At 43.4% G+C, this 27,674-nt stretch overlaps 1 protein-coding gene, 1 long non-coding RNA gene and 1 pseudogene across 4 annotated transcripts; all 3 read left to right on the forward strand.

The window, feature by feature from the left end:
• The first annotated feature begins 37 nt into the window (after window positions 1-37).
• Window positions 38-27,141, forward strand: LOC142579743 (uncharacterized). 3 transcript variants are annotated; one of them, XR_012827438.1, is made up of 3 exons: window positions 38-292; window positions 6,702-6,940; window positions 26,541-27,141. It is a non-coding gene; the product is annotated as an uncharacterized LOC142579743 (long non-coding RNA). The 3 variants fall into 3 exon arrangements; XR_012827439.1 differs by having other exon boundaries at window positions 26,582-27,141; XR_012827437.1 differs by lacking the exon at window positions 26,541-27,141 and adding an exon at window positions 15,523-17,114.
• On the forward strand, window positions 17,212-19,251 carry LOC142577654 (zinc finger SWIM domain-containing protein 3-like; annotated as a pseudogene).
• On the forward strand, window positions 19,236-21,972 carry LOC142577655 (uncharacterized; the record flags this gene model as incomplete). The annotated part of the gene is made up of 1 exon (XM_075687128.1): window positions 19,236-21,972. A coding segment is annotated over one exon (726 nt), but the record flags the coding sequence as incomplete, so codon positions are not given.
• Window positions 27,142-27,674: the final 533 nt, after the last annotated feature.

Consider the following 27,674-nt stretch of genomic DNA (forward strand, 5'->3'; position numbering starts at 1 on the left):
AGGCGTTAGGTTCACCCAAACGTCACGTCCGGGACGCCACATTCGTTCTTTGTTTTTTCACGTCCGGGATGTCACATCCGCCCTTTCTTTTGGCGGTATAGAAGAAACGAACAAACGCGGACTGCGCCTATAAATGAGCCCGAGTCGCCGTTTAAGCTTCTGAGAAGTGCACCCCGCACTCGACTCCCGGGAGAACACCACTCGACCAGCCACGGACCAGCGAGTCAACGTGCGCCAACCTGCGGATAGGCCCCGTCGTGTCCCTCAGGTCGTCGGACTGTCGCAGTGCCAGGTGAACAAATTGTGTTTTGTTTGTCTCTCTCTGTTAGTGCACTTTAGGTGCAAAGATTTTGTTGTATTGTAATTTCTCCCAAGTGTTACTTTGCACGAGTTGCAATGGATTTGTAATTCACTTTGTATGTGCACGTATGAGTGATTGTGAAATCCTCTGTATCGTCTCTTTTGCTGTATAAACTTTGTTTTGTTGTTCAATTAAAAATACAAGATATAACGGAGTACATATAACAATTTATTGTGTTTCATTTCTGAAAATTTTGTCGAAGTAATTTTTGTTCAAAGCGAGAAAAGAGTTTGTGAAGTTGAGCTCTCGCGTCGCAAGTTCTGCGTCTCTAAACGCCTCTTCGCCGCAGAACATGGCACCTGGAATGGAACAACACTTATGGCCAATAGCGAGTTGCGGAGAACAGTTTATTTCATTTCATTTAGGAAATTTTGATCGAGGTAATTTGTGCTTAAAGCGAGAAAAGAATTTTTGTTCGAAGTTCAGCTCTCGTGCCGCAAGTTGCGTTGTCTGTTAACGCCTCTTCACCGCAGAACACGACACCTGGCATGGCGCAACACTTCCGGCCAGAGAACGACTGCAGTTTGCCATCGCTCGGTTTCGTGCATTTTTAGGGCTGGAGCTAAACAAGATATCTACATTTCGTCTGGCCACATTGTCGGCAGTGTCGTGCTCTGCGGCGAATAGGCGTTAAAAGACGCCGCAACTTGCGGCGCGAGAGCTCAACGTCAAACATTTTTTTCTCGCTTTAGACAAAAATTTCAGAAATGAAAGACAATAAACTGTTGTATGTACCATGGTATTGCTGGTATTTTTACTTCGACCACCTCAGGGTGAAATTAACCAGTGTTTCTGGCTAAAAACGCACTTTTTGCAAGTTTAATATTCTTTTTTACTTCGATGTACGCAGTTTCTAGAAAACCAAAACTGCTATTTCCGAATTTCCGAGAGCACTTTGATGTTTAAAACAAAAAAAAAACGGCAAAAATGGTACATTTTCATACTTATTTTTCGATTTTTCAACAATATTTGCACCTTTCAAAGCTGCATGCTCCGAATTATATCGAAAGGCATTACCTGTGCAAATGTCAATGAAAAAACTGGTGAAGTGTTTTCTAAAAATTTGCTTTTTTTAAATTAATGATTGAGCAGCGCCTGGTTTCTCTCCTTTTCTAAATCTTCAAACTGCCCTCACCTCACGAATAAATTTTTTTTCGGCAGAAATATTTGTGGCTTTGATTGCACACATTAAGATAAGGTTCCAGGAAATTTTTTTTTCTTTTTTTTTTTTTTTACAAATTGGAGATGGTCGAGCGCAACTACTGGGATGTTTGGCGTGGAATATAGGCTGTCCACTAATTTGATATTGCAGTCGATACCTCGCCCTTCGGGCGAACTGCGACTTTTTAACGCGACAGTGTTAAGGAGCTCGTGTCGCAAAAAAGCCGGTGTCGTCGGCATCTTTGGCCGTGAGCGAAAATAGCGCAGGCGCGAGCGCAAATAGCACCCGGATCACGCAGGCGCGATCCAGGTGTCCAGCGAGAAATGTGACGGGCGTCATTTCCTTTCCTTAAAAGCAATTGTTCATTTCATTTCCCGTCCCTTACGGCCCGGTTCGGGTGTCCACCGAGATATGTGAGACAGGCGTGCATTCCTTAAATTGTCCAACGGGCCACGCGTCGCGCCGAACAGGCAATGGCGTTCCATGTACTCCTCAGCAACGCTGCAACACGCTGTCACGTTCCACTCTTAAAGGCGAAGCTTAAGTGACCCCCCAATTTTTTTTTTAATACGCCTTTTCAACTCGTGCATAAATTTTAATGCGGCGTTCTCCCTTTCTATTTCGTTCCTAGATTAATGATGTCATCAAATCGCATAACCAGCGAAATTTGGCACCACTTCGCAAAATTGCCGGACGGCAAGGCGAAATGCAGATGCTGTCAAGTTGTGTTCTCTATGTCATCTGGCTCGACTGGAAATCTTTGACAGCATTTGACGAAGAAGCACATCGCAGTACCCTTTGGCCAAGATGAACCCCGCCGCTCCCGATCACTTTCAAGTGGCGAGAGCGTCGTTGCGTCCTCGGCGCCGTTGCCAAGCTCTTCATGTTCAAGGAGCCACAGCGAATTATCGGACAATTCGGATGCACCAGAAAGTGGTCTGCTGTCGCCAGCTTTGACTTTGACGGCTTCGTCAACCCCGTTCCGCATGCCTGGGCCTAGATCAGGCCAGTTCTCGCAGTCATCATTGACTTGATATGTCGATGCAGTTAGACCAGTGTCAGCGCGGAAAAAAAAGGTTGATTGATGTTCAATTACTGAAAATGATCTGTAAAGAGTACCATCCGTTTTCACTGGTTGAAGATAAGGAATTTCGACAATTCATTAATATTTTAAATCCAAATTGCAGCGTACCGAGCCGCAAGACACTGACATATAGTTTGTTACCCGCGGTTCATAGCGAACTCCTAGACAAAATTAAATCGGCTCTGCTCAATGCCCCAGATGTTTGCCTGACGTGTGATGGATGGACTAATATTAATAATACTAGCTTTTATGCCATCACTGCTCATTATATTGATCAGGCTACTTGCTTACGATCGTGTCTGATTGAATGCTCGGAATTTTCCGACAGACACACGAGTCGCAATATAGCAGCCTGGATAAATGAAGCTCTAGAAAGGTTTGCTATGAGAAATAAAATTTGTGCAGTTGTCACTGACAATGCTGCTAACATTATTAAATTAAATCTGCGACACCTGGGTTGTTTTGCGCATGCTTTAAATTTAATGGTCACCGCTGCCATTTTGGCATCCATTGGGGCAAAACTTGAAAAATCCAAGTCCATAGTCCAGTACTTCAAGCAAAGCAACTCGGCACTCGTGAAACTTCGCGAGATGCAAGCTTCATTGAACAAAAATAAACTTAAAGCAAAATGTTCCCACTCGGTGGAATTCCACCTTTGACATGTTAGAGAGGTGACTTGGAAACAAAGAGCCACTCATTTCAACTCTGGCATTACTTGGTTGCAAAGAGCAGTTAGAAGAACGAGAATGGACAGAACTGGCCCATGCTATTCAGGTGTTGTCAGTATTTAATGATGTAACAGAAATTTCTGCTGAAGCAAATGTGTCATTGTCTGAAACGACCGTTTTGTCCAGAATAATGACAAGAAAAGTAAAACATTATCTTGAGACTAATAGAGACACTCCTGAGGCTATTGCAAAGCTTGCAAACGAACTCATAGATGGTCTGACACGGCAATTTAGAAACAGAGAAACAAGTTAATTTCTCAATCCCTAATTTTGGACCCACGGTTAAAGTCGCAAGGCTTTGGGGATGATGCAAAGTTTAAGGCGACTAAGAAATCGCTTGTTTTGAGGGTAAAAGCGACTATCCAAAGTACACAGCCTGGACCAAGCATTGAGCCCGCAACGCCTGTTCAGACCCCGGTATGGGATGAGTTTGACGCAAGTTTGAGTTCCTTGCAAGGAAACCAAGACCTTACAGCTCAGGCCGTCGTTGAGGTAAATAATACCTCAACGAGCTGTACTTGAACTGTAAGAATGATCCGCTGAAGTGGTGGGAAAGTAGAAAATTCACCTACCCGAACTTGTATGCACTGGCTTTAACAAGGCTTTGTATACCGGTGACAAGTGTACCCTGTGAAAGAATATTTTCTAAAGCTGGCCAAATTTGTACAGAAAAAAGGAGTCGTCTCACTTCTGATAAGGTCAGCAAAATATAAAGTTGAAATGAAATTTAGTTTTTATTCTTATTTTGACAAAGTGGGTTTTAAAGTACCACAACAACAGAAAGCTCCTGTAATGACGATTAAGTTTTTTTCTGGAGAAATGCATCGCATTCTGTCTCTTATAGAGTATCATTTGCATTCTATCCCCAATATCAGAAAATAAAGGTTAATTACAATGCAAAAATTTGCGCTTTTAAAATAAATAAATAATTGATAAATATTCTCAATACATAGCGAAAGTACCTATAACACGTATAAGGCCGCGCTTCATGAACGTGTTCTTTTTTTTTTTTTAGCGCGAGGCCACTGTGGGCTTCCGGTCTATGCCGAGAGTTCCCTGTAAAGCACCGAGCTCCCCACCCAGTTGTCTCCCCGCAAACATTAACAAAGGTGTAGAAGTCACTGTCCGCTTGACAGCATTCCTGTGATGGCCCAAGGCTCCTAGCTTTGTTAAGCGCGCACATCCACCAGTGCACCAAGAAAGCAAGCGTGGCACACACAATGAGCATGTGCGCTGCTCGTTTCGATGCTCCATTCCCACGGCAGGGGCTCTCCATGCCGCTTATTCTGCGGAAATATGCGAACTGCCACGTGTTCCACGAAGGGCCCTTTCCTTTGCTGGCATTCTTGATGGCGCCGAGGCGTCGTGGGCCTCCACCATCTGACATTTCTGCGACGAGCCAGTGGGTTAATGGTCCGGCCAGTTAGCTGAGAAAAAAAAAAAAAACTTGTCATCCTTCAAAGGCGACGCCCAAGTGCGGCGGGGAAGGAAAAGAGCATCGTGCGATAAGGGCAAGGGCTCCCGTAAGGAGAGGTTTTTCGGAATTTTTTCGTTCTGTGTTTGTTTTTCTTGTAGCCAAGCCCTGGGCTCGAGGTTGTGGCAAACTTCAGAGGCTGTGGCTACCTTCATTGGTTATCGAAGCTTAGAACGGGCCTCGAAATACGGCCGCCCTAACTTCTGTGTTTGTAAACCTTACAAAAACGCAAGCAAATGCATTAGAAGTATCAAGTCAGTATTGTCTAGTTTAGCTAGAGGCTCCGTGCAGTGGCTTGTAATTCTGCAAGTACCTAGGCTTTAACATGTGGGTCGATAAGTAAGGTCTTGTAGTGTGTTCTCTGTGTGAGAATTACCTTTTTTTTAGTTAGTTAGTTCAGCCGTCTGTGTGACTCTGCTTCTGTAACTCAGTTTGCCTTTGTACATTTATTTAAATATTTTTCCTCTCTTCATCATCTGCATTCTTCAATTGTCCCCATCTTCAAACACTGCCTGGACAGACCCTGTTCCCCTCTTAAGAAATGGAAAAGACCATGCCTAAGTTTACTACACGGCTATTTTACTGATGCATATATCGTTTTTTTTTTTCATGAAAGCCAAATAACTAGACTTCATAATACAGGTTACACTGTAACCTCTGCTATAGGGTCTCGTTATTTGGCTTTAAAAAACATGATATGTCCATTAGTAGAATAACCGTGTTATAGGTATTTGTACTAATACCTTCTAAATGTTGCACCACCTCACGATGCACGATCGGTGGGAGTCGTGAGACATCGCTCGAACAACAACTGTCAACGAACGGTGCCATCCTTTGCGAATGATTTGCCAGAAGACACGTTCTGAGCAAAACAGCGCTCGCAGACAATGCACGACAAGGAAGACACAACACCGCAGGACAATACAAAGCGAGGACAACATATACAGTGCTCTGCGAGCGCTCTTTTGCTCGGAATGTATCTCAACCAACTCGCCCAGCAATGCACACTTTGCCAAAAGACCCAGCTCTTTTGGAGAGCTGCTTCTCTCTCGTTCACTGAGCCATGCTGACCCATTCACTCAACCAGCTTCCTCACACTGCTAATAGATGGCGTGCAAATCGCACCCAGCTCTGACGCAACGGTTCAGCACGGCTCACTGAACGAGAGAGAACCGGCTCTCAACCAGCTTTCTCGCACTGCTAATAGATGGCGCGCAAATCGCACCCAGCAGAACACCCAGCTCTGACGGAACAGTTCGGCACAGCTCATTACGGCTCACTGAGCCGGCTCTCCAAAAGAACTGCTGCTCACTTTTACTGAGCCATGGCTCACTCGCTCTTCTAGAAGAGCGACTCAAAAGATCTGGCTCGCTCCTGAGCGACCCATCTCTACTCTTCACTCCTGCGTGCGCCAACGCTAACAACCGCAAAGCTCTTTGGGGCCCCTATTCTAAAACTCTAAATGTGTTTGGTATGTACAGGCCATGTATGTGTCGGGAAGGAAGGGGAAAGTGGCAGTTCGCTCGCTTGTATTATAGTGTTGTGCACTTTATTGTTGTTTCTTGAAATGGGTGTAAGAGGAAAAGAGCCAGGAAAGGGAAAGGGAAAGCAAGGGAAAGGAAAGTCTAATGGAAGAGACCAATAAGGATGTTGGAAAGAAAATGTGTGCTTTGATTTGCTCAAATGAATCGCTCATGCTAGGCTTGCATAGTCTATAATGTTTGGTAAGGACTCACCGTCTTTTGTTGGTGATAGGAGGAGGATTGTGCCCATTTGTAAATGAACCTATTAGAAATGTCACTTTGCCAGCGGTCACAACATCTGGACCTTTGTCTTTAACTCCTATGCTCCTGCCCTGTGCTCCCGCTTCACCGCTGCCGTCCGCAAGCCAGCTTTCAAGTGGGCTCATTCTGCTGTTCCCTGGGAGATGCCATTCTGGGCCTTCCAGTACCTGGAGGAGACCTGCCTGGTGTGGTGCTACAGCGGTCATCTGCTTCGACGACCCAACATGTACATACCCCCTCCCTCTGGCTTTGGCCTCACCGCCAAGGCATTTTCTCAAGGGCGCCGACATGCTCCCAAGTGGGAATCGGAGTACAGTGCCTTTTTCTTTATAGAATAGTCAAAGCAGGTGAGCGACACTGTTACTGTTACATTATTAGTATGTTAAGACTAGATTCCTCTCATCATCATCACCAGCCTATTCATGACCACTGCAGGACGAAGGCCTCTCCCTGCGCTGTGATCTCCAATTACCCCTTTCCTGCGCCAACCGACTCCACATAGCACCAGCAAATTTCCTAATTTCGTCACTCCATCTTGTCTTTTTCCATCCTCTACTGTGCTTCCCTTCTCTTGGTACCCATTCTGTTACCCTAATGGTCCAACAGTTATCTAGTCTGCGCATTACATGACCTGCCCAGCGCCATTTTTTTCTCTTCATGTCTATTAGAATATCGTCTATGCCCGTTTCCTCTCTGAGCCAAACTGCTCTCTTTCTGTCTCTTAAAGTTGTGGGATGTCGTGTCTGCCGAAGGACGAATCCCAACATAAAAACGTAACGCTTCTTTATTCGACTAACGATGGCAGCGGACGGGCATACCAACGCTACGTTCGTCACAGTAGCGGAAGGTAGAAGGCGGTCTTTGTCAGCCAGGCAGCCTGTTTTTATAGCCACCGTCGGTGACGCATACCTTGGGTGACGTGGCGGTGGCGCTATGTTTTATCGACCATGCAGTCCAGCGTGCAGCTGTGTTATGCCGGGCCAGATGATAAGAAGACGGAGGGTGCGCAGAAGTATGCGCGGAGTGTGTCGCCACATCACCCCCCCGCAGAGTGGAGAGCCCTCAGGGCTTGAAAAAATCTGGGCAGCGTACGCGACGTCCGCTGCGTGTAGTGACAGAAGCAGGCTGCGATGTTGGCGTTCGTGGATGGACGTCTGTGGGTGTACTGTTATTCCCTGGTTCGGCGGAATCGGTGTAGGCCGGCTTCAGCCGGTCGATAGAGACGCGGACGGCGTTCCCTTTAATGCGCAGGGTGAAGATTTTGTTGTCGCGATAGAGAACTGGGTAGGGTCCGCTGTAAGGTGGCTGTAAAGGCCAGCAGACGGTGTCGTCGCGGAGAAAAGTGTGCGAGCACGTTGCCAGATCCTTGAAGACGAAGGGGGCGGTCTTACAGTGGTGAGCTGCAGGTGACGGGCGGAGGGTAGCGATAGTGCGTCGGAGCCGGGCGATGAAATCGGTGGGATCTGACGTCGCGGAGGTGGATGGCGGTGCAGTGAGAAATTCGCCTGGGAGACGGAGGGGTTCCCCGTAGACAAGCTCTGCGTGTGTAGCCGGAATGTCGGGCTTGAAGGTGGCGCGAAGACCTAGGGTGACGGCTGGGATGGCTTCAGGCCAGGTTGAGTCTGGGTGGCACATGATGGCTGCTTTGAACTGTCGGTGGAAACGTTCGATCATCCCCTTGGCGCATGGGTGGTAGCTGGTGGTCCACGAGCGTTTGAACCCGATGGTCAGCCCGAGCAGCCGGAAAAGGTGCGATTCGAACTGTCGTCCTTGGTCGGTGGTGACGCGGCGAGGGGGCCCGAAGCGGGCAATCCAGCCGGCGAAGAAGGCCGAGGCGACGTCTTCCGCAGTGATTCCCTCGAGGGGCCATGCCTCAGGCCATCGAGTGTACCGATCGATGGCGGTGAGGCAGTAGCGATAGCGTTCAGCTGGAGGCAAGGGCCCTGTGATATCAAGGTGGACGTGTTGAAACCGACCAGAGGTCTGGGGGAATGCGCCGAGTGGTGAAGTGACATGCCTGGTGACTTTAGCACGCTGGCATTGAATGCAGGAGCGCGCCCAGGTGCGGCAATCCCGCTGCATGGAGGGCCAGACATAGCGGTCAGCCACGAGGCATGCAGAGGCGCGTATGCCGCGGTAGCTCAATTGGTAGAGCATCGCACGCCAATTTGAATGGAGCTGAGCTGTTGGTTGATATCGTCGATACGCCGCGCAAGCTCTATGGTGTTCAGCGGTGCGGCGACAGCCTGGACGGTGGGCGGCAACGGCGGCAAAGAGACCTCGATGACGCGATCAGCGATCCCGGCGAGTTGGTCGAGAGGTAGCGTAAGCTGAGCCTGCATAATTGCCTGGACGTGCGGTGGAAGTCGTTGAAGCCAAAGTGCTCGCAGTAAGGAATCCTGGACTTCCATGTTGCCCGTGAGAGCACGCATGTGGCGGAGGAGCTGCGAAGGCAGACCGGCAAGTTCTTCGGACTGAAGTTGTCGCACCTTCTGGTCTTCCGAGAGTGACAGGCGGCGAATGAGTTCCATCTTGAGGTGTTCGTAAAGGTTGGCCGTTGGTGGGTTGGCAAGGATATCCTGGACCTCGCTGGCGTAGTGGGCATCGAGGTGGGCGACGACATAATCGTAGCGGGTCCGGTCTTGTGTGATGTGCGCAAGGGAGAACTGGGCCTCGACTTGGGCGAACCATACCTTGGGCGAGTCGGCCCAAAACGGCGGAAGCTTGACAGCGACACGCCAGACGCCTTGCGGGGCAGCGTGCGGGATGCCATCTGCCGGGGTTGTGACGTCCTCGGCGGAGCCGGCAGGATGCTGCTGCACGGAACCATTGAGCTGGTCGTGCCTTCCCTGAAGCTGTTGCTCTTGCTTCTGGATCACCTCTTGCTGCGTGTGAAGCTGTCTGTTGAGAAGTTCCAGCTGTCGTTGAAGGGCATCTTTCCGTCCATGGCGATGCATTGTTGTTCGTTGTCCGGGTCACCAGATGTGGGATGTCATGTCTGCCGAAGGACGAATCCCAACGTAAAAACGTAACGCTTCTTTCTTCGACTAACGATGGCAGCGGACGGGCATACCAACGCTACGTTCGTCACAGTAGCGGTAGGTAGAAGGCGGTCTTTCTCAGCCAGGCAGCCTGTTTTTATAGCCACCGTCAGTGACGTATACCTCGGGTGACGTGGCGGCGGCGCTATGTTTTATCGACCATGCAGTCCAGCGTGCAGCTGTGTTATGCCGGGCCAGATGATAAGAAGACGGAGGAAGCTCAGAAGTATGCGCGGAGTGTGTCTCCACAAAGTTATGCCTAGCATTCTTCATCCCATCGCTCTTTGTGCAGTCCTTAACTTGTTCTCAAGCTTCTTTGTCAGCCTCCAAGTCTCTGCGCTCTATGTCAGCACCAATAAAATGCACTGATTGTATACTTTCCTTTTCAATGATAACGGTAAGCTCCCATTCAGGAGCTCACAATGTCTGCCGTATGCGATCCAACCCATTCTTGTTCTGTGAATTTCCTTCTCATGGTCCAGGTTCCCTGTGATTAGTTGACCTAGGTAAACATACTCCTCCACAGACTCTAGAGGCTGACCTGCGATCTTGAAATCTTGTTCCCTTGCCAGGTTATTTATCATTATCTTTGTCTTCTGCATATTAATCTTCAGTCCCACTCTTACACTTTCCCTGTTGAGGTCCTCAATCATTTGTTGTAACTCGTCTGCATTGTTGCTGAATAGAACAATGTCATCGGTGAACCGAAGGTTGTTGAGGTATTCGCCGTCGGTCTTTACTCCTAAGCCTTCCCAGCTTGAATACTTCTAAGCACGCAGTGAATAGCATTGGAGAGATTGTGTCTCCTTGTCTGACACATTTCTTTATAGGTAACTTCCTACTTTCCTTGTGTAGAATTAAGGTGGCTGTGGAATCTGTAGATATTTCCTAGGGTATTTATGTAAGCGGTCTGTACTCCTTGATTACGCAATGCCTTTATGACTGCTGGTATCTCTACGGAATCAAATGCTTTTTTGTAATCTATGAAAGCCATATAGAGAGGTTTATTGTACTCTGCGGATTTCTCGATAACCTGGTTAATGACATGGATGTGGACCATTGTAGAGTAACCTTTCTTGAAGCCAGCCTGCTCCATTGGTTGACTAAATTCCAGTGTTGTCCTTATTCTGTTGGAGATTGTTTTGGTAAATATTTTATATAATACTGGGAGTAAGCTAATGGGCCTATAATGGGCCTATAATTTTTTAGTTCTCTAGATTCCTCTGTCCCACTGATATGTCATCGTCATTTACTTCTTTCATTGCGATGCTCCCCAGTTGATTGAACATTTTGTTCCAATTGTAAATGATCAAAACGCAGACACGATAAAAAAGTCACAAATGGTAGAAGATCAAAACACACACATGTGTGTGTGTGTGACTTACTTATCGTGTCTGCGTTTTCAAGAAAGTGGAAAATGTTCTACAATAAATTTCCTATGTTTAATTGAGGTAAAACTGTTCGTCGACTGAGTGCCATGTTTGTTCCCACTACCGTGATACTCAGCAGAGTACTTGATAAAGAAACAGGGACGGATATTACGTAACAATATTTGTGGTTTCGTAATAAAAACCTTGAACAGGTGGGCGTATTGTAGCCTATTTCTACAGAACAGATGGTCACGATATCGTGAACATGGAATGCGGAGCCAACAAAAGGCGAAAGCGGGTTCTCCTGTGTTTTCTTCGGCGACATGGTAACCGTGATTATGAGAGGTCAACTACCTGGAAAGAGAGAGAAAAAAAAGAAAACAGGCCACAAAATTTTTGTGTCAGCCCTCGTTTAAGAAAATTATACAAACTGGCGGAGTTTACATGGCTAGAATTGCGCTGAGCAATTTATGCTTAATTTATTACTAATTGTTACTTGGCTTGTTGGTCTATACTTCTTGCGGCGGAAAAGAAGCAAAATCAAATAAGGAATTAAGCAACCAATTATGGACAGGTTCTTCTTGTCGGCTTGTCGATTGTTGTCTTACTTGGTTTCACGTGTCATTCACCACAAGAAGTTATACTGATCAAACACAAATTACGCTCCCCCCCCGTCACTCAGCGCGGCGGCCGCTTCCACGCACGCAGAGCGGCGGCCGGCGGGCGCTTTCCTCCTCGCTCCTGCTTTGCACGCCGCAAGCACTTTTCGTCTGCTACTCTTTGGAGAGCAAAAGCGACACGTTGCGCTTGATCCAGTGGAAATATGATTGCCGCTTTTGGCTTTACTTTAGTGCAGCGCGATACTAATACCGGTGTCACACGGCCACTTTCAATCGCGATCGTGCCAGATCCGGATCAAAACACTCGACCGCGATTGGCTCCCTACTACAGCTCGTGCAACAGAGCCAATCGCGACCAAGAAATTTGATCTCGATCGAGCTTAATCGATTTAATCTCGATTTGAGCTCGATCGGGATCGAAAGTGTGCCGTGTGACATGCGCATAAGTGAACGAACATATTCAGTGGAGCGCAATTAGTAAATGGACACAGAGGAACAACGGGACACACAGTAGCTTATTTCTAGCAACAATTTATTTCTGGGAAACAGCGACAACGTCCCGCGCACTTTATGTCGCAGAACGTGGGTGCATTCGGCAAGTTCACAAATGCTAGCAGAGTAACCAAGGCGAATAATAAAATAAGACGTCATTACCGTGTATGTTGTACTCAATCCTAACGCATACGTAAGAAATTAATTTATTTATATTGACAGCGACAAAAACATCTAATTCACACGATCCATCACCTGTATTAATGTGAGCGATTTCAGCGATAAGGCACCACAATATTAGCCCCATTTTATTTTGCCACATTTTTTCCATTAGTGTTTATTTCTTAACATTTTGGATGAGTTCTGTGACGCAAAGTGAAGCATGTATAAGTGTCGTTCTTTCGCAGAAATAATTTGTTTTTGGAAGCTAGCACTGCATGCGTGTCCTGTATTTCCTCTACATCCATGTACTAGTTGCCCCACACTGAACGCCTTCATCATAACATATACAGCAAACACGATCAAGTGGCAGCCTTGATCGACCTAAGTGCGTTTTGTGCACACATGTCCCTGTGTACTTTCGAAATGCATCCTCAGGCTATATGGGTAATGAAAAACTTAATGTTTTTGTTACCTGAAGCCTAAGAGTACCAAAAGCTTTATTAAACGCAGGACGGCGCTTGTCCTGTGTTCCTCCTTTGTTCATGTTTATTTCGTGCTGTTTTTTCGCCAATAAATTATGGAATTTTACGTGCTGATACCACGATCTGATCATGAGGCACGCCGTAGTGGGATTTTGACCAAATGGGTATCTTTATTACACCCATATGCACAGCACACGGCTGTTCTTGCGTTTCGCCCTCATCGAAATGCTGCTGCCGTGGCCGGGATTTGATCCCGCGACCTCGTACTCAGCAGCGCAACGCCATAGCCGCTAAACAACCACGGCGGGTTTTTTGGGTAACCACTCAAGGCATTCGAATTAAATTTGTTGGATTGAGAACAAAAAGAAGGAATTGTTATTTCTAACGTTTTTCTTAACACAAAATAAATAAATAAATAACATTGTTTACAACCTAATATATATTGAAAGTGATCATAGTGTACATATAATTAGGAAAAGGGACAGGCAGAGTGAAAGACCATCAAGCTGCACCATTACCAGCTGGCCCAATCTCCAACCCTTGCAACTACATAAGTGCGCAACAGCGAGTATTTTGCTGTTCTGATATAGAGGATATGTCCACTGCATCAGTTTACATCATAGGCGAAATATTTTCCTAATAGCTTCGCGATCAGGTCATTCACAAACAAGTAATCCTAAGATGTTTGCAAATCGTGCAGTCTTCTTGTTTCGTGTGTGTGTGTGTGTGTGTGTGTGTGTGTGTGTGTGTGCGCGCGCATGCGTGCGTGCGTCCGTCCAATTGCACATCATGCAATCGTGAATTAGTCCAAGTCTATATTAAAAAGAAGCAAATGTAGGCAATTATAAGAAACATAAAACTGGCACATTTTCAACAAGGAACTATTTGCATGCTTGCTTTCTTTTGGCTGACAAAGAAAGACCGCGAAATGTTAAAAAAAAGAAGCAAATAAAAACATGTATGTTCGCAAGTTCCGTAATTTACGATTGACACTGCGTGAGCAAGCCTTCTCGCGCATTATGCTCCAAATGCGACGGAACTGTACCGGTGGCAACCCCAAAAAATTCACTGACGGTTTAACACTTCCTAATGCGAAATTGGAGCCCAGTTCTATACGCGCTTTCATTTCGCAATATACTGGCCGGCACGAACAATCTATCTTGTGCGTCACGTTGCAAACGGAGCGAAGTATGGCGCAACTGCCTCACTAATCTGGAAATTGTGAGAGCCAGCGCGTAGCTGATGCGTGGACGCGATTCATAGCAGCCGCCGCAGACAGACCTCCACTCATGCAGTGCTTTGTTTCCATATGTGCCATTTTTGCTACTCTGGCGCCAACTTGTAGCCGTGGTACCAGCAGAACCCGTCTTGCGTGGCACTGTGCTCTTCTTCTCACGCTTTCACCATATCCTCCTCCTCCGCTTTTCGCGTCAGCCAGCATTTCAGAGTCATATCAGCCTGTTTGCCGGTGCATTTGGGGCACATATATTCTTCATACTTATATCCACAAATAGATCTGCCGAAGTACCGGCGACTCGGCCGGAGACAGCAGCGGCCACATACACCAAACGTTGGAGGATAAGCAAGGAAAGCGTCGCTTTAAGTAGTGTTGTTTGAAACAAGCATACATGTTATTTATATACTAGAAGCTCCGTACTACAACATGATTTCATGGTGTAGTGTACTTGCAATTTATACCCTCTACTTATGATAGAGATTTCATCATGACTGCAGCAAAGTGTCACCTTGGTTTAGTGCCCTTTCAGAAATGAAGGAAGAAACTTCATTTGAAGTTCTGAAATTTCACGATAATGTTTTCTAATGATGGATTGTCAAACTGTGATAAATACATGTCAAAACCAGACTATATTTCTGCATGCTTTGACATCAACAAGGGGGCTGATGTATTTTGGATGTCTTTTATTTCTTAAACAATCTGTGACTCGATCAAACAGATCATCATAAAATATAATTTGTAGTATCTCATATGGTACACTTGTTGATATCCATATGACTCACTTTATCAGTGCTTGCTTGTTTTTGTTTTCTATTGTATAATACTGTCTGAGTGGAATTACATGTTAAACTTGCACGTTACATGTTAAGCTTTTTCGGTTTATTGCATGCTTGCATGCCAGTGTGCTTTCTTTACGAATTACATCTACTTCTTTATTCTTTGTAGATCATACTTTCACCACCTTACTGTAATGCCCCATGCAGGCACTGTAAATACTCCCCTATACCCAAAAGTAATACATTAATAAGTGCTGCTTCACGTCAGCAAAAGCCACCTTACCAGGCCGTAGCTATAACAGCATGACAGGAAGGTGGGTATGTTTAATCTCCAATATAAGCAGGGCATATTTCGGTTATCTGGCTCTTTAGGGAAGCTTTCGGTAAAAAAATATTTTTAGTCAATTTTCGCACAAGTGACACCGATGATCAAGTTCTACGCAAGGCATGCTGCCTTTTAGTACTCACTATTTCTACATTGTGTTATTCATTCACTGCTCTGCCATTTTGTTGTTTTAAAATAACGTAAAAAAGTGACACACAATACAAATAATCAGTAAAAGAAGTACTGAAGCTTAACAATAGCAAACTTCTTTTTTCCTTAAAGGTGAGTGACTGAATATAGTTTTTTTATTGGATAGCTTTGTTTTACTTGCACACACAAATTTACAACCTCCCTTTCAAATAATGCATGTGGCAATAAAGTGAACATGTAGTTGTTGTGTATTCAGCATCTGGGGTACTTGCAGTGTGACACCAACCGACCATGGTCAAGGGCACCAACAAAAGCCATGAGGAGGAGGTGTGGTGGCAGTACCGGGTGCAGAAGGAGCACGAGAAGGAGCGGCACTTCTATGGTGACCACGCCAGTGCACTATTTGAATACTGGAAAAGTTAGAACTTTCCTGTTCTTGGAAGCTCAGCAGGTGATGTGGTCACCCAAAAATGCAACGCCAGTGAGACCTGGGCAGCAGTTGTACAGAGGTTAGTTTCTGCCCCCATCCACCAGAGTAAGGAAACTGAAGTGGCACCAAGGGTGGCAGAATTGAACGCCGCAGTCGCATACCCTGCCCTCTCGACATGTGCAAGTGCATACATCAGACCCTCGGTGATTGCTGCGGCTCAGCGACCAGCAAACAGGCATTCCGTGTGTGTGTGCTCTACAAGGTGCAAAAGGTTGTGCCCGCCAATGTGCCACACCCCTCACCTGTTGGTAAACAGGGCCCAGATTCTAGCTGTAAGGTACTCAAGGCTCACAGCATGGTGCAGTTACCAGAGATGGCAGCTGCAGAGCATTGCTGCATGGCATGTGAAGTGATCCTCCAGTGAGAAGCTAAAAAACTTGGAGAGAGCAGTGAAATAGCACCAGCCAACCTTTTCGAACCTCGCACAACAGATCAGGCTGAACAAAACTGCGCAAGTTCGCAGGTTTGCCAAGATGCACTGAAAAATGAAAAAACAGGTGTCACTTCAGCACGGCATGCCACCAAAAAGCAGCAAGTAAAAAAAGCACTCCACGTGCTCCTGCACTTGTTGGTGGTGTCTGGGTACACAAAGTGTGCAAGACTCCGGTTGTTGCTGCTGCTTCTAAATGTGCCCTAGTTAATAGCTACAGGAGGCTTCAACAATGCAATGTGGCACAGCTTTCAGAATCTCTGCCCTCAGAGCAGTGCCACTTGGCAAGTGAAAAAGTCCTCCTGAAATCGGAAGCTGAAGAGTACACAGAAAACTCTGATGGTGTAATAAAACAAGGTAACTTAAAGACACCTGAGAGACAGAAAAATAGCTTTGGTCTTAAAGGCCATGCTGCACTGTCAACGGATCACATAGCACAATGTTCTGAAATTGGCACTGTTAAAAACCATAACAAGGTCTACATGAATGCCATAAGTACAGTTTTACAGTCCACAGAAGATTTTGTCTGTTGGATGCTTGAACATTCCAATGCTGAATCGCTGGCCAAAAGTACTGCAGAAAAACAAATAAGCATACAGTCAGCAGCTGAAACTTTAGTTCAAAGCAGAGAAGCAGTAAGTATTACCAGCTACTCCATGCCTTATGGAAGTTTTGTGGAGACAACTGCCAAAGTGACCATACCAGATAGCCCTCCATTGGACTGCAGCAAGAGAGCTAAAGGCCACCGTATGAAAAAAAATGTAAGCTTGTGAGATCGACACAGGGCTGTACTCTCACAGGGGGAGGAAGTCTTTCTATAGGTAGCAAGTTCAGCAACTACAAACAATTTACAGCTAGCTATGAGGAATGGAAAAATAACGGGTTCCATCCCATGTGTATCTCAAGGTCAGAAAACAATCCATTTTGCTTTGACAAAGATATTAACGAAGCAGAATTTTTATACATTCGTGTTACTTTTGCCTGTTGCCATTCAGGGTACCCAAGTTCAAGAGGGCAGAGTATTCGTCCAAACCAACACTTCAATGGAACAGGTTGCAAAGTTGAACTGAAACTTGTACTACGTTCTACACCACAACCATTTTATGAAATTGTGAATATGACAGAGGCTCATAACCATAAAAGAGATCCCGAAGTTCTCATGTGGTATAGGATGAATCGTATGTATTAACTCCTTTAGAGAAAGACCAACTAAGAGAAACGATTTCTTATAATGCAAATCCCAAAGATATAAGAGAAGTTGTTCTAAAGAAAATGAGAAAGCACATTACTTCACAGGATGTGAGAAACCTAAATCATGCACCAGTTCAAAAGATAGAAGACAGCACACATCATGGAGCACTCCTTCTGCAGGAAATAGACAGATTATCTTCTGAAACTGCAGGATGGAAACTCCATGTTGAAAAAAATTCACAGAATGATCTTCTGTACATTATGTTACAGTCGCAGCATATGGCTCAATTAGCCGAAAAGTATCCAGAAGTATTGTTCTTTGATGGAACCTATAACCTTAACACAGAAGGGTGTGTGTTGCATTGTGTTCTGTGTGAAGATGGAAGTAGTCATGGCAGACCTATATGTTATGCCTTTGTCCAGCGAGAAACATTTGAAATTCTAAGATCCTTCCTTGAAACATTTCTGAAATTAAACCCTGCTATAAAGGCTAAGTGTAAAGTTACTGTGATGGACAAAGACTTAAACAAAATGAACATAGTTACGCAACTCTTGCCTGACTGTAGGATGCTATTATGTTCATGGCATGTGCTAAAATATCTCCACTACAAAGTTCACAACATAGTTAAATAGCCTAGACAAGAATAATGTAAAAGATACAATTACCAAACTAGTATTTGCACATAATGTTGACATATATGAACAACACTTACTAAATTTGAAAGAAGCCCTAAAGAATGACAGCGCTCTACTGGATTATTTTTATAAAAACTGGCACAGCTGCAAAAATATGTGGGCTTATGCTTATCATTCAGATGTGTACAGTTTAGGAAATAATACTAATAATAGGATGGAAAGCCACAACCAAAAGCTAAAGAAATATTTATGAAGAGAAATGCACTTAGTTGAAGCTGTGAAAGCTCTCATAGACTATGCAACTTGCAATGCCCTTGCAGTCAGTCATGCGCAATATAAAGAAACCAAGTTTTGCGTCAACACAAGTGAGCAAATATTGTATGGTAGTGTCTACAATATGTACACAGTATGCTAGGGGATTGGTTTGTAAAGAATATGGAGCATTCTTACAAAATCCTGGAACATATTCAATGTCTGGTGATCAGCATGTTGTTTCTGCGAACAATAAATGTTAAGTATTCACAAAGAGAATGGCAATGTGCACATGCACATTTAACATGCAGTATGGGCTGCCTTGCAGGCATATTCTTGCAGCCAGCTCAAAGCAAAACGAAAATCTTTTTGATAATGTATTCCACAACGCTGGCTGAAATCTGACTTTGTGGAGACTAAAATGGATGAGCCACAAGATGAAGTGAACATTTTAACTTTGAGTACAGTGAAAAAAGTAGGGCCTAAACTTGATACATTAGAATCCAAATATAGATATGCATATGCACGTCTCGTAGAAATATCTAAAGGGGCTGCAACTGCAATGGCGCAGTATAGCAAAAGTGAGCTGGAGGAAAAACTAGCTGAGTGCAAGAACTTTTTTCACAATCTTACAACCTATGGCACAAATAAGAAAACTTTCTAGTTTCACTGAAACAGTACAGAGCAGTGAACAAGAAGTGACAAGCTTGCAAGGTGACAAAGGGGTAACCATTTTGCAGAGTGAGGCAGGAAGAGATGATAGCATTCCAGTGTCATCTGCAGAAGAACACATAACAGCGAGTGATTACTGTGCTGATGAATTACAAAGCAAACAAAATGCAGATTTGCTAATAGCTTCAAATTATCATGCAATATGTCAGGCTACCGCAGCAGCAACTAATACTGCACAGCAGGTAACAGTGCTCACCATTCCTCTTGTAAAATCGGCTGGTGGCCGACCACATAAGAAAAGGACAGCGCTTAATACAAAGCAGTCAGAAAAAAAAGATGTCTAGCTGTTACAAACAGCTCTAGTGTGGGACAGCAAACCTCACTGCCACATGTCAAATGTAAAACAGTGCTCTCATGCAACGATGCAATTACCCAGGCTATCTGTGGTTCTCCTACTTGCAACCCTTACAAGATCACTCCCTCCGAACTAATTGCTTTGCAAGGCACAGGTTGGTTGTCAGATGCGATTGTGAGTGCAGCACAATTCATTATTTCTCAGCAATTTCCTGACAGATGCAAATTTCAGGATGTTCTGCTTGGGCAGAAACTGAAGTTCAAGAAGCAAAGTACCTTTGTCCAAATTCTACACATTCCAAATCCTGGGCACTGGGCCACAGTGACAAATTACGGAGCCCCAAAAAACACCATCTTCCTGCACGATTCACTTGATCAGAACATTTTACTTAGCGTAGTGCACCAGGTAATGAATATAATGAATCTCTCTTCAAACTATCTAGATGTGGATGCAAAAGCAGCACAATGCCAACGGAATGGCTATGACTGTGGCATTTTTGCTATTGCAAATGCATACTACGCCATTGCATCTGGTGCTGACCTGTGCTCAGTTAGTTTCAACAAGTGCCTAATGCTTGGGCACATTATAACAAGTCTAGCAGATGGTCAAATTTCGCCGTTCCCTTTAACTACATTGCTAGTTCCAAGAGTGAAGCCAAAGCGGAGTCGCTTTGTTGTTAAAAAATAAAAATCGGCCTCGTATGAGAAACATCTAGAGTAATAAGATTGATAGTTGGGCGAGTTGGTACGGTAACATAATTTTGTTGCAGCACAAATGGATGAAGACACAGACAACATACACAAGACAATCGAGCACTGACTTTCAATTGGAAGATTTTATTGAAAAAGATTGTATAGAAGTGATTGCAATTAAGACTGATAGAATCCAAAGGAACACGTGGTGAAACAAGAATATGAAGGTGAACAAAGCATCAAAGTTAAAAGAAATCCAAATTCAAACATTAATATCTTCCGGAAAAACAAAACAAAACCAGAAAGGCAACAAAAATTAATGTAACAGATTATGTATTGGTAAGCACACGTACTAAGCAGATATGCATATTCATTGTCTGACAACAAAACTGAAGCCTGGCTCACGCATGCGTCACCCATTCTTTTAATATGAAAAGCTCCGATTATTTTGTGAGTTGTTTGGTATCTATGTCTAGAAAGGACCTCTGTACCTGCCAACATAGGTGTACAGCTGCATGTGTGACAGTGTGGCAATATATGTGATGCACTAGACTTCTTTAAATATTTATTGTGGTCTTTTAATCGGATATTGAGGCATCTGCCACTCTGTCCGAGATACGATTTTCCACTTGTAAGTGAAATCTGATAAACAATATTAAATCTACAATAAGACTATTTGCAGATGATTGCGTAATTTATAGACGAATAATTAACTTTTTCGACACTGAGATTTTGCAATCTGACCTCGCGAAAATTACCGACTGGTGTAAACAGTGGCAAATGGAAGTAAATGTTTCAAAAACTAAGGCTATAGCCTTCACTAGATCTAGTAACCCTAGGGTTACCCGTTACGTGATGAACGACATCAGTATTGCATATGCGCAAAGAATAAAATATTTGGGAATCCATTTATCTTCAAATGTTTCATGGAATCATCACATCGATGCGATTACTAGCAGCACTTGTAAAACCCTTGGCTACATTAGGCGTAACCTTTTCTCGGCAAACAAGTCCACTAAATTATTAGCCTATACGACACTAGTTCATTCGAAAATGGAGTACGCGTCTTTTATTTGGAATCCGCATCAATCGTACCTCATAAACAAGCTCGAGTCGGTCCAAAACAGAGCAGCCAGCTTCATCACGAAAAATTACTCGCAAACTTCTAGCATCACTAACATAAAGATATCTCTAAATCTCCCCTCGCTAGAAAACCGAAGGCTGATAGGACTTCTTTCCCATTTTCACAAACTATATCACTGCAGGTCGTCTTTCAGCGCATGCCACATCAGGCCCGCCCATCGCATCTTCCCACGCCTTGATCATTCCTTTAAAGTACAGCCCGTTCTTTCGTGCACTAACTTCTTGAGACACTCGCCCCTCTTTCTCGCGATATATCATTGGAATATGTTACCAAATTAAATCATATCAGCTCTAAGTCACGATGATTTCCTAGCAAAACTAAAACAGGATTTTAACGTACTAACATAGTATTCTCTTGCTCATTTGTTATAGGCATCACTGTGTTGTTGTGCATCCTTTTTTTTTTTTTACTCTTATCTTACTTTTTTTCCTCACCATATTTTGATGTTCCTTGCGCAAATGGCTTTGTTCTAGGTTAGCACAGAGTCACTTGCACTGCATAAAATTTTTCCTGCTTGTGCTTTTCATTGTTTCATGCGGTATCTGCTGGTATTGTACGTTTTTATCAAGAATTTTTTTATGTATAAAGTGACCAAGTTACGTTGATATTGTGTAACACCCATTTTAAATCTATATGTATCCTCAGCGTTTAGAACGTGTAGTTGTATTGCTCTTACTGGTTTCTTTTTGTTTGTTTTCCTGTTTTTCCGCTTGTGTTCTTTTTATTTTAGCTTGCATTATCTGTTTAAATGCGTATACTGTATATATCACTAATTCATTGTAATACCCCTATGTAATGCTCGCATGGGCCTTTATGGTACTTGAATAAAAAAAAAATAATAATCCCAGTCTCGCAAAGTGCAAACATTGACAAGTTCTTTGTGTCGCAACCACATTGTCTGTTATTACACCACTCGAGTTTCCTTCTAGTGAGTGGGCAAATCCTTGACAGCTTCTCCTAAGCTGAGAACACTGTGTTTACGCCATATCTATTGGCAACATTCCTCAAACAATGTGACAACTTGTGAATGTACGGCACCACAGCAAACCTTTTTTCCTTTTTGTTTATTTTCCTGTTGTACCGACCTGATCTTTTAGTCCTTTTGAAAACTTCTCGCAAGTTCTGGGCAGCACTTGACTGGGAAAGCCAGCTTGCTTTAGCCTCTCGATCTTCTGCGAGAAACTTGGCTGCATGAATTACGTGTACATGACTTTGTTTCAGCTCACCTGAGAGCTGAATGTGCTATCCCTTGTTTTACGACTTTTGAATGACTAGAATTACAATCAAGCAGTGGTTTCCTATAGACCTAGGGAAGTAACACCAACAAATGTGATCAGATGCCGCATGTGCCTCATGTTAGAACCCCATCGTGTTCAAACATGACTATTTAGCACAGATCTAATTCGAACATTTTCTTTAAATTGGTTACATGTCTATTTAAAGACCCTTTCTACATTTCACTAGTAATTAAACAGGGACATTAGGATTAGCTGAGCGCTAGATGTTCATGTTTGAAACCGATCGTGTTCAAATATGAACATCTAGCACACATCCAATTCTAATGACTCCGTTTAACTACAAGTGAAAAGCAGGAAGGGTCTTTAAACAGGCATTAAACTGATTTAAAGAAAATGCATTACATTTAACGATTGCAAAAACTTAGTAGCTGCCAGTGTGAGTCAAAATTTGATTGTGGCTTAATTTAAAGTGTAGAAAATAATAGGAATTAAAAATTAACACAAAAAGTGACAAAGCTAATTTCGTAACAAAGATTCATATTGAAATTCGACAAGTTGTACTTGATAAAACCATCAAAGTGATGAAATACGACTTATTCACATGAATTGTTCTAACATTTGGCAAATACTACTTTTATTCTAAAAGCTCATGCAACAAAACAGCGGATCATTTTGAGCTATAATTCAACACATTTATTTCCTAGCTGATATCCATTTTATTACACAGAAATTTTCAGCTTGCCAATGAAATTTTAATCATTTAAGACAGATTTTGAGACCTACTAATCAGACGTTTTCACTTATATTAAACAAATTTCATTGAATTCATCTCAGCAGTATCCTACGAGAGTACTTCCAAGTTTAAATGTCTGTAAACAAAGACAATATGGGTCTGGCTTGACGTGAGGGTGAACTTTGGCTGTCAAATGCCTTGATTAAACAACTATCACCAAATTGAAGGAAACTTGATCAAAAATAAAAGTTTCATTGTAAAAGCAGGATGTTTATATAGACCTTCAGTTTGCTTGAATAATTCTAAAAAATTTCAGGTTATGTAAGCCAGCCAATAGCAGAAATAGCATTCAATTTATGCTTATGTTAATAATTATAAGCAATTACCAGATCAGATGCAAGACTACTATTTTTAGATAATTACTCTTTTTTATGCATTCGTGCTGCACAACAATAGCATATGAGCACTGCCCAGAAAGTATGCTCTAATAAATTTTTCAATGAAAAGAAATGAGTCCCTATATTAGGGTGATGTATAGGCCACTTCTTCAGATGTGACAACGTATACTTAATTAGGAATTCGCCATAGCACAGTATCAAGTTTTGTATGTCAGTGGTCAGTGTCATGCTACCAGCCTAGAGTCACAAAAACCAAAATGTCACATCCTGTCTGAACTGCAACAAACTGTTGATTGACTGGAACCTCCATTAACTAAGAATGTCTTTTGGCCTAAACTCTTCTTACCAGCTATATTTCTGGAAGACCGAAATGACGGCACTAGTTGCCTGATCAGGGAGAGCTTGTATTGGCATGAATTTCGTTTGAGCACGGTGTGACAGAAGCAGTTTCTGTTAAATGATGCGGAATAATAGATGGCTGCTCTGGTAGAGTCCCACTGGCTGCAAAGGTTGTGGCATAATTAGGTTATTGCATACAAAGAAGCTGACAGCTGTACATATCCTACAACAGTTATATGAAGTCGTCAAACCAGACGTCACAAGTGAAGGTATGGTCAGGCAATGGCACAGGCAGTTAACAGCAGGCTGATAGAAGGTGAACGGTTAAGACTGCACTGGCTGCAGCCATCACTTGTTATGGTGGAACCAACGGAAAGTGTGTCGTTACATCTTAACATGGCAAATGGCATTCCTTAAGTGTTTCCCGCAAGGCACCCATGCAGACACTGACGCAGAACCCTGACACTGGCTGTTGACGGGTCAACAAAGAAGCTTCCCTCAAGGTGACGTCTACCGGATTCTGTAGACGTGGTAAAAACCGCGAAGGGTCACTGCAAGCTGACCGTCACTGAGAGCTCACTAATTGATGAAAGGGGACAACATCGAGGACTACTGTGGGAACTGTGTCGACTTGAGTTTCCCAGATTTCCACGTGGTTGCCTCATGTGTGGGGGCGATTGTGCAACATTGTAGGCAGAGTCCGGCGGAACGGTGCGACATCAGGGCAGGGATATTGTGAACAATTTGACGATCATGATTGGCCGAGAAACAGTCATCGGATTCCCCAGCCTAGTCTTCTAGAGTAGACGGCCGTTTTAAAAAGCAGACACCTTTGGTGCAGGGAGGCTGATGTCTCCTGATGTGAGCTCAGACATAGAATGTGCTCCTACATGGAGTGGGCTTCCATATATGGAGCCAGTGCAAAATATGTGAAGTAAACTTTTTTTCCTTTGCTCCTACTCCCGGATGTACTCATCAATGTACGTGGAGGATTCTTGGCTTAAACGCTACCCTGAGCCACAACAGTGTGGCAAGCCACTAAATAAATCAATGCTTCACAATTTTTCTAACTTTCCTCTCAGTTTTTATATATCAGCCACTCACTGCTACATAAACTCATCACGATTTCTGGCAGGGCAACATTTTGTCAGTGATGCTGCAGTTCAATTAAGAGGTGACATGCTATAGCATCAGTCACTGGTAGCAGAATATATTACTAAGAAAAGGATAGTTCACATCCACCAAAACAGCCTATGCATTACATTGACAATGTAAATGTATTTTCCTGATGTTCAAGCCTCATTTAAATATTATTCAGAACTTTATGAACGTGCTAGAACAAACTGCCTCTCCTCTACACTGGAGGCACTGAAAAAACATACGATTGAATTTTCTTTGTTTTACATGTATTTTAATTCAATTGTGCTCATTATTCCAATAAGCTAACATGCTTCAAAACAATTATGAACCTGATGATGTATTAAGTATAACTGGAAGATGTTGCTAAATGTACAGCATCTTGTGATAAGTTGTGCACAACAATTAAGCTGAACACTGAATCTACATATTTAAAAGTACTTTTATAAAAAAATTCAAGAACAGTAGTCTTTTAGGATGCAACCTTTATTTCGGCTGGGGTTTCGTTATTTATCTCGAAGATATTGGCTTGCTCATCTTCTAGCTATGATCACTGCCTCTTACAGTTTTCTGCCAATGTCTTCAAAGTTTCATAAGCAGTTTTGTTCTTTGCGCACATGCTAACTCCACTCCCTTGGCAAGCACAAAGCAGTACTTGCTGCTCTCAGTACTTTGAAAGCTAATGCAGGCAGGTCAGCATGCCAACTGCTGTTACCAATGGAGATAAAACAAAAATTATGTTTGCTAATTTTTATTAAGACAAATATCCGTTCTTACTGGGAAATAGATTGAACTAATTCAATGATACTAGACTGGCATAAATTGTAATCAACTATTTAACACAGCCTGCATTACTTCCACAGTACTGAAAGTCTCTCGGTGGAGCCTGATCACTAGAGAGCGCATCCTCAGGTGGCGGATAGAGACACGTTCCAAGATATGAAGTTGCACAAAGCTTCTTTATTTTATGGGACAGGCATTTATGCCCACGGACCAACAGGCACTTATAGTAGTTCACAACAATGTTCACGTTTGGTGTTGCGGTATCTGTGGCCTTTGCTTTTAACAATTTTTGAATGAAGCCACTGCTGATACCTCCTGCAATGGCGCCTTGATTGTAGCACTCTGCTGCTGAGCACATGGTCATATATTTCATTCTTAGCTATGGTTTGGGGGAGACAGGAGGAGGGTGACTCAGTGGTGAAAATCCAGAGTCTACAATTATGGCGTTTCTCACAGTCCTAGGGCAGCTTTCATGAAGCTTGAAAGCATTCATGGTTATAAAGCTTTGTGCAAGTGACTATAAATATGGTGATGAGGGTAAATGAGTTCACATCTTTTCTTTATTTCTGCCACGATGAAAATAAATGGAGTTGTCACCATATGATAGCACCAGCTACCAATATTCAATTGATTAGATGTACGGAATAATTTTTGCAAGATGCGAGATTCTTGCATTAGGTAATACTTTTATAGAACAGAAGAACACCATCAACACTAAGACTCAAAGTATCTCTCAAAAAGTATTTCCTCATTTAATGAGTTTACTTGCAACTTGTCTTTTCTGTGGGCATGTTTTTTACAGGTTAATGCCACAATATTGCCGTCTTTGATCTTTTGACCTAGGCGGTCGTCCTCTGACACTGCGTGGAGTGCTCAGCAGTGTACAGCAAGCACATGCTTCGTGCAAAGAGTGGGCCAGCATCATTTCTATGCCAGCAAGAACATAAATGCTGAAAATAAGCATTTCCTTCCAAAATGTGCGGTTGTCTTTATAGTGTAAGGTTGAATTAAGCTTTATTTGCTTCCTCATTTACGTTTGTAGGGATACAAACAGAGTGGTTATTGAATGCCTAGGAAAAGCCTTGAAGCCTTTCTACTAGTGCAATAGTGAAGTGCAGTAGTGAAGTGCATATGTACTGTACCTGAACATGATGATACAGAAACATAGTTTAGGATATCATACACCAATGCTCAAGGAAGCAGTAGATGGACACACAACCAATTGTGTCGCCCAGTATTACTTGGTTCTACCAAGATGCATAAGATTAACATAAAGAATGCGTTCATAATGCATTACTCAGGTTAGCCAGATAAAGTTACACATAAATGTATGCATGTCAGTGCTAAGAATCTTAGCGTAAATGCTATAATGTTGTACTTGCACCCTTCAGCCACACTACAAGTTCGACAAAGTTTGCATGTCCTAGTCTCAAAGTACTTGATTTTCTAAGAAGGTGTGCAATAGCGATGCAGAAAGTTGATGGAGGCATAAAGGTTATAAACATGCAGAACAAGAAGTGGTAAATGGACTGGTTGTGGTGGCCCTGACTAAGCATGAATGTAAAATGCACAGACCAAATGCGATACCCGTACAATTTGCAAAATAACATCCAAGTGTGGGAACTGCCTATATGAAGTGAGAGAAAGTGTAATACTTGCAATCTACCAGCACAAAGATTACTTCTGGGCAGTGGAAGCAGACAGTATATTAAGCTCGAGTCCACTTGGAGCGATACCTTTAACTTATGGGGCAAGTCCTCTTTACCTGTTCTCAGCGAGAGCCAACATGCATGTTGGCCAAGGTTAAGTCAGATAGAGCAACCTGCATCCTTAGCAAATGTTACTATTTGACCCATAAAAAAGGACAGTTAAGCCTAAAATGAAACTTGACTTAGGGCATACTTCTTACAATTAGTCGAAGATTGTTGGGGCCTTT

The sequence above is a fragment of the Dermacentor variabilis genome, chromosome 4 (genome assembly GCF_050947875.1).
Source record: "Dermacentor variabilis isolate Ectoservices chromosome 4, ASM5094787v1, whole genome shotgun sequence".
Taxonomy (NCBI): Eukaryota; Metazoa; Arthropoda; class Arachnida; order Ixodida; family Ixodidae; genus Dermacentor; species Dermacentor variabilis.